This window comes from Gouania willdenowi, chromosome 6 (genome assembly GCF_900634775.1).
Source record: "Gouania willdenowi chromosome 6, fGouWil2.1, whole genome shotgun sequence".
In the NCBI taxonomy this organism is placed as follows: Eukaryota; Metazoa; Chordata; class Actinopteri; order Blenniiformes; family Gobiesocidae; genus Gouania; species Gouania willdenowi.
In genome coordinates, this window is record NC_041049.1 from 66,183,997 (window position 1) to 66,199,752 (window position 15,756).

At 36.3% G+C, this 15,756-nt stretch overlaps 1 protein-coding gene across 1 annotated transcript in view; it reads left to right on the plus strand.

The window, feature by feature from the left end:
• The first annotated feature begins 750 nt into the window (after positions 1–750).
• Positions 751–15,756, plus strand: part of LOC114464562 (integrin alpha-11-like) — a 44,096-nt gene continuing 29,090 nt past the window's right edge. The window contains exons 1-2 of the mRNA XM_028448878.1: positions 751–933; positions 10,069–10,180. Coding sequence (XP_028304679.1) covers positions 885–933; positions 10,069–10,180 — 161 coding nt within the window. The 5' untranslated portion in view covers positions 751–884. The remainder of the gene's footprint in view (positions 934–10,068; positions 10,181–15,756) is intronic.

Here is a 15,756-nt window from a genome sequence, read left to right on the forward strand (position 1 = left end):
TTTTGTAGCATTTCAGTTAAAAAACTAAAATGGTCCCTAACTTTTGAGACTTTAGGTTGGTTCTTCTTCTGTTGCACAATTCTTCTTCATAATGTAAATGGGAAAAGTGACACTGCACCCATTGGTTCATGTATGGATACTGCAGCAAAAATATAGCAGTTTACAATATTAAACGACGCGTCAATGCAAAAATTTTGTAGTCAACATTATCAATTATGTTACTAATCATTTTTGCATTATTCTATATGTTACACACATTGTGGTTGGTGCAAATCTCTAGACATTCTATATATTTAATTCTATTTTTTCATTTGCTCCACTGGCTAGAATCTCAAACTCCGCCCATGCTTAACAGTGCACATGTCATGAATTTGTATTGGATTCCACAATTAAAGCTGTTCTGATGTTTTATCCTTGCAGATCATAAATTATTATCCAACCACACGTCGTGTCTCCTGAGGGTGATTTTAACAAAAAGGAGAAAACACCTCACAGAGGATCAGATGGATCAAATCTGATCCCTTTTGGTCTTATGTGACCTTGTAAATGTCTTTCCTGTTAATGACTACAGCTTAGATCTTCACATCTGGTCTTCAGCACTGCGTGAGGATTCACTTACAATAATGCAGGCATTTCCTGTTTGTGCAGAGCAGACACATTAAACTAAAGCTTGGGCTTTGACAGGAGAAGGTGAAGCTAAAGGAGAGGAAAACACAGTGAGCAGAAGGAGGTGCAGGTTCAACACTCCACCTCTTTCCCCCTCCTTCAAAAGGTTCTGCAGCGTGTGGCGTGCTTTACACAGAAATAACACACACACACACACACACACACACACACACACACACACACACACAGCCACGCTCAGTCTCTTTTCAAACATCCTCATGGACTGTCAGCACCTTCTCCTGCTGTGGACATGCAGCCTCCTTCCAGGTGAGAGCATCATATACACACAGGCAGGTGATGATCATTGGCTTCAAACTCCCCAAACAGCAGCTTTTATTTTGAAAAACACAGCATGCTGTACGGTTGTAAAAAACAACAACAAAACAAAAACAACAACTACTGTAAAGTGTATTTAAAAGGTGTGCAAGCAAAAATAACTTTGGGAAAATATGTGTTAGCTCCAGGCTATTCTACTATATGGTGCTGTTTTCCACAATGACCTAATAAATGATTATTTCACCCCAATTTTTGCCTTTTAAACAATTCTAGGTTGTGTTTTCACACAAAAAACCCACACAAGATCCATAGTTGTCTTTCACAATCTTAACCATTTCTATAATTTACTATGCTTAACTTATTTTATGTTTTATGATCATGGATCGTTGGCTTCAGACTCCCAAACAGCAGCTTTTATTTTGGAAACTACAGCATGTTGCAGGGTGGCAAAAAAAACAAACAAAACAGACCAAAAAAACCCAACAAAACAAAAACAACAACTGCTGTTAAGTGTTTTTAAAAGTTGTACAAGCTAAACTGACTATGGAAAAATATGTGTTAGCTCCAGACTATTCTACTATATGGTGCTGTTTTCCACACTGATCTAATAAATCATCATTTCACCCCAATTTTTGACTTTTAAAACAAATCTAGGTTGTGTTTTCACTCAATAAAAACACAATAAAATGATAAACTTTCAAAATCTTAAATTTTTCTTTAATTTACTACGCTTAACTTATTTTATGTTATGTTTTGGTGTCCAAAAAGTCCATGAATTTTAGCAAAAAATATGATAACAATCAACATAAAGTGCAATATTAACCAACAATTCTCAGATTCTCAATTCAAAATGAGTAAAGATGGGAACTACAATAAGTGACATCTTCACATCTTTTTTTTTTTCTTTTTTCAAGTGTCATATTTCTTCCAAATGCTATCATCTGGATGTTGTTTTTCCAGGTGACTGATTAAAAAAAAAATAATAAAAACTTGAAACCATGGCCAATACAGTGCAAAAATTGAACCCCTTTATTTGGGAATTTTTCTGACTTTGACAAAACGAAAATTCATGCCTGAAAGCTATAAACACTGTCTTCCAGCAGCTGTAACTTCAGTGACATTGTTTTATATAATAAAGATAAAAATGTCTTCTTATGTGTATCATGGTGAGCTGGAGCATTTAATGCAAATGAAAATCAGTAAAATCAGTAAAATCACCAAATTGGTGACAAAGTTAAATCCTTGCTAATGAAACACCTGTTATGATGTTTGTATGGAGAGAAATGTCTTTTTCATGCGATCAAACAAAAAATGGATTTGAGAAAAAGGTTTTTATCTGTAATTAAAAAAAAGATTTGCAAACAAAATTATCATTACCAATTTTTTTTTAATTGCTGTTTTTTTTTTTTTTTTTACAAATCAAAAATTGGTTCTCAAGAAACCATACATTTTGTTTACGTTTCCTGAAGTTTTGGTTGCGTTTAAACTTCAAGCTTGTGGGCGGGGCCTCCTCCGGACGATGTAGAAGTTTTTTTCATACCATCGTTCAGAACTGACCAATAAAAAGACTTCTAACATCGTCCGGAGGAGGAGGCCCCACCCACGAGCTTGATGTTTAAACGCAATCAAAACTTTGGGAAACACTAACAAAAACTTCAAAAAAGCAACCAAAATTTCATGAAACGCAACCAAAAATTCATAAAATGCAACCAAACATTCATGAAACGCAAACAAAAAATTCATAAAACGCAACCAAAACTTCAGGAAACACAACAAAAACGTAGAAAATGCAACCAAAAATTCATAAAATGCAATCAAACATTCATGAAATGCAATCAAACATTCATGAAATGCAATCAAACATTCATGAAACGCAAACAAAAATTCATGAAACGCAAACAAAAACTTGGAAAACCGTAAATGTAAAGTTTTATGAGAACAAATTTTTTTTAAACTAGCATTTAATTTTTTTTTCTTAATTAATGATAGTTTTGTTTGCACATCTTTTTTTTTTTTTTTTTTTTTTTTTTTAAAAAAACATATCCATTATTTTTGTTTGCAAATTTCTTTTTTTGCATAAAAAAGACACATTTCTCTCCATACGGTTGACTGATTGATGTACCATATATGGAGGAATATAGAGAATAATGATGGACTGCAGTGGATAAACACATTCATTGTGAGAAAGCTGGAGTGAAATACGTCCAACATTTACTGATTTAGATTCAACATGAATTGGCTTTAATGTTGGCTTTTCTACTCATTCAGAAATAAAACAGTTTTTGGGTAACGCCACAAAAGTTTTGAGTCCCTTTATGAAACAAATGTTATTATAAGAAGATTTGTCGATTAATCGTGTGTGTTTTCGGTGGTTTCTGCTCAGTGTGATGTGTGGCGTCACTCTGGGCTGCTGCATGTTTTCCATAGTTAGTTTTTTTTGTAGCAGTCAATAGCAGCACTGGATGAGGACTTGTTGATTAGATTCAGGTGTGTAGGGAAAGGTCATTAACACATCTGACTAAACAGTGCAGTGTTCTGCAGACAGACTTGATGGGCTTCACAGCAGGGGGAGTAATGAGGACAAGCATATACTGCACAGGTGGGATGAATAACACACATTCCTACACAATGACGGCTGAACATGAAAAGAATCCACTCTGAACTTAATCCCTCCACAGTAGTTGGACGCTTCCGTCTGTCTGTGATTGGATTATGGCAGCGTCAGTGATGTTGGAAAGCAGATTGTTTACAACCTTTAATGTTGGCTGTTTAAAGTCACATACAGATATATGTGACGTCATTGGCCAGGATTTTTGTGAAATACTAAGACAAATAACGGCTTATCTTATGATAGTATTTAAAGTTTACTATAGGTCCTTTAATTCAGGGGTTTTCAACCCCAATTTGGGGTCACGAGACACTGGGAGGGGGTTACCAAATGCATTTAAGAAACTAATTTAAGCCCATTTTTGCTTATTTTTATCATTTTTTTTAATATATATATATACACCAAACTTGATATATTTTAACCTATTTTCATCACTTTTTTTTTACCATGTTTTTACACTTTTTAATGCATTTCTGCTACTTCACCATCAAATTTTAATGCCTTTTCTCACCATTTTTTCCACTTTCAAGACATTTCCGGCACTTATAAAACCTTTCCACTACTTATCCTCCTATTGTCGCATATGCCGACCCTTTATTTTCACTTTTCACCATATTTCATGCTTATTTTTGGCAATTAAACTACATTCACAATTTATCATGCCCATTATTTGCCAGTTTAAACTGTTCCTACTTTTAAACCAATAGTGACACTTAGTCAGACACCCCTCTTCTGCAACCTGACTCTAACACGGATAGTCTTTTTCATTTAGCTCTTTTTGCACTTTCTGCACATAATTAAACTGTACAGTTGACTTATTATACATGTATAGTTATATTTATATTGTGCTGAATAGATGTGGGTTGTACAATATGTTGTTTGTATATCTGGAGTGGTACTGGGATTATTAAAGTATTTCTGATTCTCATTGACCCCTTTATACCATTTTTTACCTCAGCCAAGCGCAGAGCGGTAGGTTATGTTTTACCCTGTGTTTATCTGTTTGTCTGTTAGCAAGAAAAGTTATGAATGGATGTGGATGAAATTTTCAGGAAAATTGATAAATGGGACAAGGAACAGGTGTTTAAATTAAAAATATATAGATGTATATAAACTACCATTTCAAAATTTTAGAACTCTACACTTTTTCCAGTTTTTTACTGAAAATTATTGAGTTTTTTGTGTCATTGCACTCTGAAATGAAAGCATAGAACAAATAATCAATTTGAGTTGAAAAAGAAATGATGGAATCCATGAACAATGATGTTCACCTGATGCTCATGAGGGTCTAGTACCACAGTGTGTTCCAACACTGCTTTTTATGTTGTGGGTTGGAAGTAACCAAGAAAAGTTGGAACACCTGTAGGAATTAGTAGCACCAGCTTTCAAGGCTGATTCAACCTTCATTGCTGCAGAACAGCTTTAAATTATTAACCCACTTCATGTTCCCTGAAAAAAGCCTATTTGTATAATTCTGAAATGTACATTATTTTTCAGTGTTGGGTTTTTTTTTAACCTCTGGCTGTTCAATTCTTACCTTTGTACCATTTCAAGCTGTTCATTGGACTTTCACGACTTGAATTGCAATAAATAACTGGAAAAATGAGAGTGTTCTAAAACTTTTGACCAGTTGTGTAAGTCCCATATATTTTCCCATCCACACTGTGGAACTTCTGTAAAATTCGGAGTGACATCATCACTGTTGATGATGTCATCAGTCCTACTGATACAGTGGTGACACTGATTGTCGACATTGCCTGTTCTAAATAAGCCTGTGGATGTTAACATGCCGAAAACCAGTCATACAGAGAGAGAACAAAAACACAAGCAATGCACCGTGCACATTATGCTGAGTCAGCTGAAGTACTACCTAATACTTTTAGTTGAGTCATTGTACGTGTCAGGAAATGTCAAGAAACAGGTGATTAAATGTTGGTGATGTTCTGGATTACCAAAAATAAGAAAATACCAAAAAATAGGAAAATAGGAGCTGTGCCCTGAACCTGCACCTTTAAGCGTGGTGGCTTATGGGTAATGTAGTAGTGGTAGGGAAGTGCATTGGGTGTATGTCTCGCACAATACTCGAGCTGTACTTGACGTAGGTCTGCGCTCTCCGAATGTTCTAGTTTTGTCTGTTTTTGGCCACTGTAATTTGTAAATTTGAACTAATCTCTGTGGTGGTTTTCAGAATTCCATTTCACCACCTTTTCCACCATTTTTGGTCACTTTTAACTCATTTTATTTCTGATTACATCTTTTATGACTATATACTATGGAGTAAATAATAATAAACTTCCTGGGTAACAGTGGCTATTATTCAGATATGAATAAATACATGTGGTTATCACAGATTCATAGAACATGGACCATCATTTTGCTGAGTTTATGAATGGGCCTGAAAAAGCTCTTCCCTTTGTTCTTATGTGTTCAACCACCTTCAGGTACAGTGGGGGTCTCTGAGACCTTTATTTTCTGGGGTGGTGGGCTGAAATAGTTGGAAACCACTGCTCTAATTAGTTAAAGTAATCAGGAAAATCGACTTCACCAGTGAGGTGAGGTTGAACACAACAAATGCCTAACAAAAGCTTAAACTAACAAGAATTAAATACAAAACAAAAAAAACCTGTACTTAACTCAAAGTTATTATATGTTTGGTTATTTATTTGTTTATTTATTGTTTCACCAGTTTGAAGTTCACAAAGAAATCAAATAGTTTCCTGAAAGTACTATTATGTTGGATTTGAAAAACTAAAACATTGTGTGTAACTGCGCATCCCCATGGCGACCTGTCGTTGGTACTGGCCATGAGTTAGTGCTTCTCTGCTGGAGGAAGTGACACAGATGACGTGGTTCAATACGTTTTCTCTCCTCTTGCTACTGAATCATTCAGGTTTGTTGCCCTGATTACACGTTCTTTCCATTTAATAACAGACTTACCTCCAGAAAGAGAAGAGAGAGAGAAATCCAGTCTGTTCCTGCAGCCGCTCCAGCTGGACCATTATCTGTTTTTAGTTATGGGAGAAAAGGAGACCCAGATGGAAAAATCACCCTCACAGACGTTTCTAAAGACGTGCCATCAGTGGGAGGGACGCTGATAGAACTCAGAGAAATAATTTAGTGGCAGTGACAGTAGAGTGTCAGCCTGGGATTATTAACATCCTGGCTGTGCTCCTGTCTGTGTCTGACTCACAGAGATGTTCATCAGCCAAATACCGACTCTGAGTATGACTGACACCTTCTCTGTTTTTCTTCTTCAGCACAGTTTGTCTTTCCTAAAGGGGCTTGATAAATTAAAAGCAACACGTACTACAGAGTAAAGAAACAGTGACACAGCGACACTATCGCTTACCTCAGAGATTACGTTAGTGGTAGGAAATAAACGGGCGCCATCTTAGAATTATGGAAAACAACTCATCCACCTCCTGTTTGTCCGATGACAAAAACATCTTTATTTCAATACAGGAGAGATTTATATCCCGGTATGAAACACTAGCAGAAGAGGCCAGGGGACGATATAAGGCTGAGTTAACAGTGCTAGGGATATTAGTGTCCATACAAAGTCCCAGCAAACACTTGGATGAACAATCCAAAACATTGGCCCATTTTCACCTGCCCTGATCTTTACGATTACCTAATAAATGAACCTCGTGACTCGGAACCGGCACAGTAAAAATCCTGCATTAAAATCCTCACACAACAATAAGGGCGACCATGGCCCAGTGGTAGAGCAGGTCGTCCAATAACCAAAGGGTCCAAGTCATTGTCTTTGTGTCTTTCGGCAAGGCACTTTACCCACATTGCCTCGTATGAATTGTGCATGAATGTTGGTTGTGGTCAGAGGGGGCCGTAGGCTTCTGTCAGTATGCCCCAGGGCAGCCATGGCTACATTGTAGCTTATCACCACCGGTATGACTGATGTGAGAGACTGTTGTGAATGAATAATGGTTTCTGTATGCACTTTCTCCTTGAAAAAAACACTATATACAGTAAATCTAAGACATTATTGATCACAGTGCACTTTAATCAAAACATGTACACACTCTGCACCTTAATCTGATTTTAGTAGGTTTTAGTTTCAGTATTTATAATTCAGTTTTAGTCTGGCATTTTAAATTATCATACACAAGGTCACATGCACTCTGGCTGCTATATACTATTTAACTATTTAACTTTTATTAGGCTGGGCTACAGGACTTAAAACGCCTTCTTCTTGTTGTTACAGTAGTTAAAATCACTACTTTTCTGTTATTTGCGAATGGAACAGGCTGAAATTTGGTAGCTATAATCTATGGATGTGTACGCGTCGACGCTCGGAGCCAGATTTTTGATCTGGGGCCCAGGGGGGAAAGTCGATTTCTCTTTTATTTGCGGATCAAATATTACGACGGTTGGTGGTACCAAATCATTGGCACACCAATATATAAATGAGGCCCAATACCCCGTATGTGTCACGGGGGCGCCATGGGGGACCACGGGGGCTCCATTTTTCAAATGACTTCTCCTCTGTTAGTTCTCTTTGATTGAAATGCAGTTTGGTATAAATATTCGGAGCCCTTGTTTGAAATGGGGCCCGGGGGCCCATCCCCAATTTCCGGTAATTTCCAAATTTATGGGAACATAGTTGTGATATGTCGCTTCAAAGGTAATTCAACGCAGATTACGATTATGCCTTGCACAATTCCATTAGGGGCCCAGGGGCCCACCCCCCTTTTTTTAAAAATTTCCATTAAAGGAAAACTAGAGCCACGGCGATGCCCTTTTTAACTGTTCACTTACCGGTTATGAAATGTAGAGAGCACACGTAGGAATGGAACAAATCTGTCCTATTGAAGGTAAGCCAGCGTTTTCTTCTCTTTTTTTCTTTTGGGATGATATAAAAATATGTGTATTATTTTTTACATTGGACGAACAGCCAAACACAACAACTCTTCTGCATGGTGATACCTTTTCTGTTTTAACAGGAGTCAGTACGTTGTTCACGTTGTTTTACCTACAAACAAATGTGGCGATTGGCGTTGCTAGGCAGAAACGTCACAACTTACCAAGATGCTCGACTTCCCGAATTGAGCTCCCTCTGCTCAAGATCATTAACCTTGAATTAAATTAAGATACATGGCATTAAGCTTCTGTTTAGTACAGAAACAGTGAGGCACAAAGCATGGCAGACTTTATTTTTCCCCCATCAATCCCTCGCAGCCCATCAGCACATAATCACTGACAGCATTCAGACGTGAACTGAACTGGTCTCTCTTACACATACCAACATGAGATCAGACCCATTTGTCTTAAATCAGGACCTTGCAAACCTGCTGCAATCTGGGAGTCCAAACTCACAACCAGCGATGACGCCTTACGTCAATATGAAAAGATTAGAAAAGTATCAAAAATACTTTTCCTATACCTTTGACAGGCTGATAAAAACTCCAAAACTATAAAATAATGTATTATGGCACATTTGACATGCAGCTGTTTGACTGTAAAAGTGAGAAACCAATGAATGACGTTTCTGCATCTAAAAATTGATGTCTCCAGATTATTTTAACAGTCTGTGCAGCAGCTGTTTCATGTTGCCTCCAAACGCTGTTCATTTCATGGCGTCTTTCCCAGTGAAGAAAAAGCAAAGGAAACTTAGGCATTTTTCTCTCTCCTCTGGGAATCTTTAGACAATAAATGTTCTGTTTTCCTCTGAGACTGTGAAGCGACCATACCACAGGCCAGTATTTCCATATGTTTTAGTTAGCTTAGCATGTAGCGATGCTGGATGAGCAAAGTCAAAGGGTAAAGACGGGTGGAGCAGTGAAGTGAGGGTGTTCTAAGGGCATAGGGCAACCATCGACTCCCAATTTAGTTTAATTAATTTACGAAAATTATGATAAAGCTGTTACTAAGTTTTTTTCGCAACTTCCATTGTCCCATTTTTGCCCCTTTTGGTTTTTTCTTGAGATATTAACTTCCTTTTGTCAATAAATATCCCTTTTTCCTATTTTTGACACATCCATATTTTGTTGATTCTTGAACAATTTTTGGCCACTTTTCATCCAAATAAGCTACAATTCGCGTTTTCCCTACATTTTGCCTCTTTTTGTTCCACATCTTTGCCCTTTTTCACTATTCTTCACATTTTGCTCATTTAAGCTACCTTTTGCAAATACATACCACCTGTTATCTCTTTTTTGTAATTTTTTTGCCACTCTCGACTGCTTTTGGCCCATTTTAGTCACTTTTCACTCTTTTCTTTTCACGTTTTTTGCCACTTTTGGACCATTTTTTGCCACCTGTTACTCATTTTTTTGACACTTTACTCATCGCTGTTAACTCTTTGTTTACATTCTCGGAATGGCAGCTTCATCAAATGGCTGGCCGTGATTGGCTTAATCACCATTCAATCAAGACCCTCCTCTTGTCAATCCTGATAACTTTGTTGTATTACCACTAAAGGAGATACTATGTTTGTAGGCTGGCAGCTAGTTTAGGTATCTGTGATATCAACATTCATCTTTGTTTCTTGTTTTTTGCAGATCTTCAGGTTGGTTTCAATTTTGACTCTAAAAACATTAAAATCTTCAGTGGATCAGAGGAGGCCCAGTTTGGATATACAGTGCAGCAGCATGAAGCCCAGCAAAATCAGTGGTGAGAATCTCCACTTTCACTTTTACACCTGCTTATAAAATATGATTTTATGCATCTGTCTTGGATTTGACACCTGGCCCAGTGCTTTTTATGTAAATGTCCTTGTATTGTTGGATAATGTTGACACAGGTCACAGATGCAGACACTTTATATGTTACATGCTATTTGTTTTTTTATTCGATAGGTTCGCAGGTAGACTGACTTACAGTTGGCTTTAAGAACAAGAGTTTAAAAACTCTGGAAGGTTGTTCTTAAGTCAGACATGGGCAACTAGCTGCCCTCAGTCTAATTTTGTGAGTCCCACCAAAGTAAGCACAATAAAATAGCAAAAACAGCAAAAATACACAAAATGACAAAAAAAAATTATATATCTATATACCAAGAGACAATAGAAATACACATAATTACTTCAGAAACAGAACAACTACAAAAATACAGAAAAACATACATATAAAATACACAAAATGACGCCAAGAACATACAAAATGATAGAAAATACATAAAAACAACAAAAAACACACAAACACAAAAAATACATAAAATTACACCCAAAATGCAGACAATGTGTACCAGAAACACAAAAATACACAAAATGACTCCAAGAACAAACAACATTATAGAAAAATACACAAAATGACAACAAAAATACACAAAATTACCCCCAGGACGCAGAAAATGTGTACAAGGAACACAAAATTGTACAAAATGACTCCAGAAACACACAGAAAACAACAACAAACACACAAACCCTTTGTTCTTTCCTGTTTTATTGCTCAGATTGATGGTTGTTGTAAATACAGACATGTGTTAGCTGGTCTATTACTTAATGATCAGTGGTGAGGAGAGCAGGCCAACAACAGGCGGACACACATGAGCTATCAAAATTAAATGTTTTTTTTACTAGAGCACATCTGAACACAAGTATCTGTTTTTGTAAACACTCTTGTTATAAAACCCTTTTACAAAACTACATTTAGACTGTGCAGGGATGAACAGATGTCAGATGACGGAAAGGAGGAGAAGTTCAAGAGACGGTTTCAGAGAAATTCCAGCAAGAAAAATAATAATCAATTGGTCCCGTCACATCTTAATCAAATTCCTCTGCGTAAAATCTTTTCAGCCAAAACAAATTCCATGCAATCCTTCAGGATTACGCAATCCTTCCACTTTAAATGTCCCAGGTAAATAAGTGGAAAATATTCCCTTCTGTAGACACACAGCAGAAGACCTGGAAACTTATGACTTCCAGAACTCTCTCTGTGGAGCTCGACTCTGTTAGTGTGTGTTTGAAGCAGTGCATCAAGTTTTTATAGCGTCAGATCTAACAAAGTTAACACATTAGAATGATCTGTCATTTGTTGATCATTTTATTGACTGAATAATTCTACAAATCTATAAAGTGAGAAGCCCAAATCAGATGAGATCCTTATCAGAATCAGAATCGGAGGCACTTTATTTACCCCAGGGGGAAATTACTTGCATTACAGCCGCTCGAGAAATACTACAAATGAAAATAATAAACACTAAAGAAAGAAAGAACAAAAAAGAGAAAGAAAAATGTACATAATTGAGTAAAAGACTGTTAATTAAATAAGGATTAAATACAGAAATTATACATGTAAGTCGGTATTCATTTGAACACAAAATTAGATTAAATCCTTATTTTCTGCACAAAAGATGGTTCTAATGACGAATATATAGATTTTCACATATTTAAAGGGATCCTCGACCCAAAGTACAAAGACAGCTCAACTGAGAGACTATTATATGTAACTTGTACTAGTATGAATGAGAATCAGAATCAGTAAAAACTGTATTTATCCCCAAGCGGTAATTAGAAAGGCAAAAAGCAACTTAATAAAGAAAAAATAAAATAAAAACAGCACTAGTAATAATAATTATATATACACACACACACACACACACACACACGCAGAAAACAAGGAGGTTGTAAGGTAAACTGAATAACAAGGTGCCAAATGAATGATTAGGGGCCAAATGCTTATGTATAAGTAAAAAATATTGAAAATAAAAATAATAATGATAGCAATGAATAAAAATAAAATAAAAAGTAATTATACTTATGTAAACAGATGAGAGGTTATTTAGAGGCTGCACTATGCAATAAAAAGCACTTCAAACACACGCTTGTGGAGGTCGAAATGTTTGACAAACTGTGACATAGTGATTACTCAACGAAGTGCTGTATTCATGTAATTCCAACTGGTTTGGTGAGGTTAAAGGTATCCAATGGTTCTGACGGTAGCATAGATTTACCTGTTTTAAGGTGTTTTCCTGGTTCAGATGGGAGCCATGTGTGGATCTGTAGCAAAATGGTTGATATAGTAGCATTCAAATGCTGCACCCATCAGCATTTTCTAATTCAAATTGATCCTTTCCTGGTAAATGCAACATCAGAATCCTTCCACGTAATGGTCTTCTTAGAAATAACGTCCTAACATCGAAAGAATAGGGGGACACATCACGAAGCACTAAAATACAAACAGTTAGCCTGATGTGACCACAACAAACAACATGATATGTGAACGCTGATTGTATGATGTGCACCCATACAAAAATCCGTTGATTGTCAATATGACATGTGTCAAACTCAAGGCCCGGGGGCCAAATCCAGCCCTTTGGAGCATCCAATTCGGCCCGCAGGAGACAGTAAAAAATGACATAGAAAACATGAATCATTGTGCGAATGAAACTCAACAATATTTGCAGGGACTCACAGTTTTCACATGATTGCAATTGTTTTTAAATGTTAAACAGTTGAAAAAAACTCAAAATTCTTACAATATCTTTCAATTTTCCTCAAATTGTTACATAATATTTCCTTTAATTGAATCAAAATTGTTCACAGGAAATGTAAATCTATCACTTATTGCTTTGATATAGTAAGTTTCTTACATATGTAGTATTGTATGTATACGTAGAAGGGCAAACTAGGACACAATAATATATAAATATATATATATATATATTTACGTTTTTTGTTTTTTTTCATACCAATTTTCGTCTTTCTTTTTTCTGATTTATATTTTTGTTTTCATCACTGTATTTGCTGCTGTTGTTTTAAAAAGAAAAGAAAAGCGCTTTTAAATAAAATGAATTATTATTATTGTTAATACTGTTGAAATTACTTGTTTTCCTGCACAAAATCTGTAGCCCACTTGAGTTCAAACTGCTCCGTCTTTGGCCCCTGAACTAAAATGACACTCCTGGTCTATGTTCTCATAAGTGTTATGAAATTATTCTTTCCTGTTGAATGAATGTGAATTAATTATCTATCTTTAATGTGTATAAAGTGAGAAGTCCAATGTTTAAATGTTACTGTATATCTAATGATGTGTTAACACTAAGGTCATTTATGAGGACTTGTTTGTCACGTTATGCTATTTTCTAGATATTTATTAATTTATTTTTTAAACATATTACGATTTTTGTACTGCCACAAACATGCATTCATACATTGCATCAGGACAGTTGTACAGTCATTTTTGACTATTTGAAGGAAATTTGGTTATTTTTGATTTCATCCACATACAGGTGCTGGTCATAAAATTAGAATATCATGAAAAAGTTGATTTATTTCAGTAATTCCATTCAAAAAGTGAAACTTGTATAATGTATGTACATTCATTTCACACAGATTGACATATTTCAAGTGTTTATTTATTTCAATGTTGATGATTATTCTTTTTCATGATATTCTAATTTCATGACCAGCACCTGTACATTATTTCCTCAGTCATGTGATTAGGGTGCAACGCCGTGTTCATAGACCACAGACAGGTTAATGACGAATCCAGTAAAGAGCGAGTGGTAATCATACCCATTTCCAGTTTACAGTACCAGTTGAGGAAATAACCAGCATGAAGCGGTGCTGTTAGTGCTGAGTGCAGCTGCAGGCTGTACGCGGTGAAGGATGTGGTTTGTCATCCCTGCTCTCAGACCTTTTGATGCACACAGAGATACTTTAGTAGATGAATGTCCTCATACCTCACACCACAGTCATCTCACCTGCAGGCTTCACTCCACATTACGGGAAATCCCTTTAGCAGCACCGCATATTATCAGCAGAACCATGGGGATTCCTTCTCACTGCAGGACTCGAACATCTCCAAACAACTGAAAACTTTAGCCACGCCCACCGAACAACAGGAGAATTCGTGCCAACTGTTCATATATAACTGTATAATACTCAATAATACTGGGTTGCCTGGTGGTGGATGTAAAAGCTGAGAATAAATTACAAAAACGTATAACCTGCTTCTGTAAAAACTGCTAAAAGACTCCTTTATCTAATGTCACTTTACGCTGAAGAGATACCAACCCATCATGTGAATGCACTTTAGATGACAGGTCTAAAGCTAAATAATAGAACTTTACTAGTTTATGTCAGAAATGTCTTTGGAGTCATATTTAATTGATTTTAGCCTCAAACATGGGCTTTACCTATTTGGAGCTTTTAGCCAATCAGGGTTTGAATATCATTTTGTTGTCACATCAGGACTAAGCCAACATTTTAGTGCGTAGTTACGAGTCATCCAGGTCTTGGACATTTTGTCGCAGCATTTGGATGCCACTATAAGCCATCTTACTACAGATCCATGCATGTTTTCTCGTAGTAGTAGTAGTAGTAGTAGTAGTAGTATTAGTATTAGTAGTATTAGTAGTATTAGAAAGCTATTAGTAATTGTTCAAATGAATTCAGCATGCCAGAAAACATGAGCAAATATAGCAGTTAACTTGAACAAGTTCAGATGAAAATTGCCAAAAAAGGGAGGTGGGGCTCCGGGCCCCTAACCAAATTGTGCAAGGCATAATTGTAATCTACACTGAATTACCTTTGAAACAATATATCACACAGCAATGTTCCCATAAATTTGGAAATGACTGGTAATAGGGTCTGAGCGTCTTATCATATTCATTCATAGAGTATTCAAACCAAACTGCGTTCCAATTTCGCGAGAACTAAGGAAGTTGTCATTTGAAAAATGACTGGCGCCCCCGTGACACATACGGCGTAACGGGCCCCTTTTATATATTGGTTTGTGCCAATGATTCGGTAACACCAACCGTAGTAATATTTGACTCACAAATAAATGACAGATCGACTTTTTTTTTTTTTTCTTCTTCTTTTAAGGGTCCCCCTGGGGCCCCAAATCGACAATCGGGCTCCTAGCGTCGATGCGTACACATCCATAGATTATATCTACCAAATCTGTTCACGAACAACAGAGAGGTAGTGATTTTAACAAGTGTACACAAGTGAGAGGCGTTTTGAGTGCGGTGCATCAAAAATCAGCCTACTCTGCATCAAAATGTTTGACTGTAAATAGTAATGTAAACACATACTAGGACATTTTTGCTAAACACATTTTCAATGCATTGTTAAATGATGTTTGGAAAATATTTGAATTTTATCCCAAAAACTTAATTTTTGAATTTTCATTTTGAAATTCGCTCTCATGCAGGCAATTGAAGTCAACGCAAAAAGGTCAGTCATACTTATTGAGTCAATAAATAATTGGTAAAAACAAATTATCCACATTTGAATGTGGTCT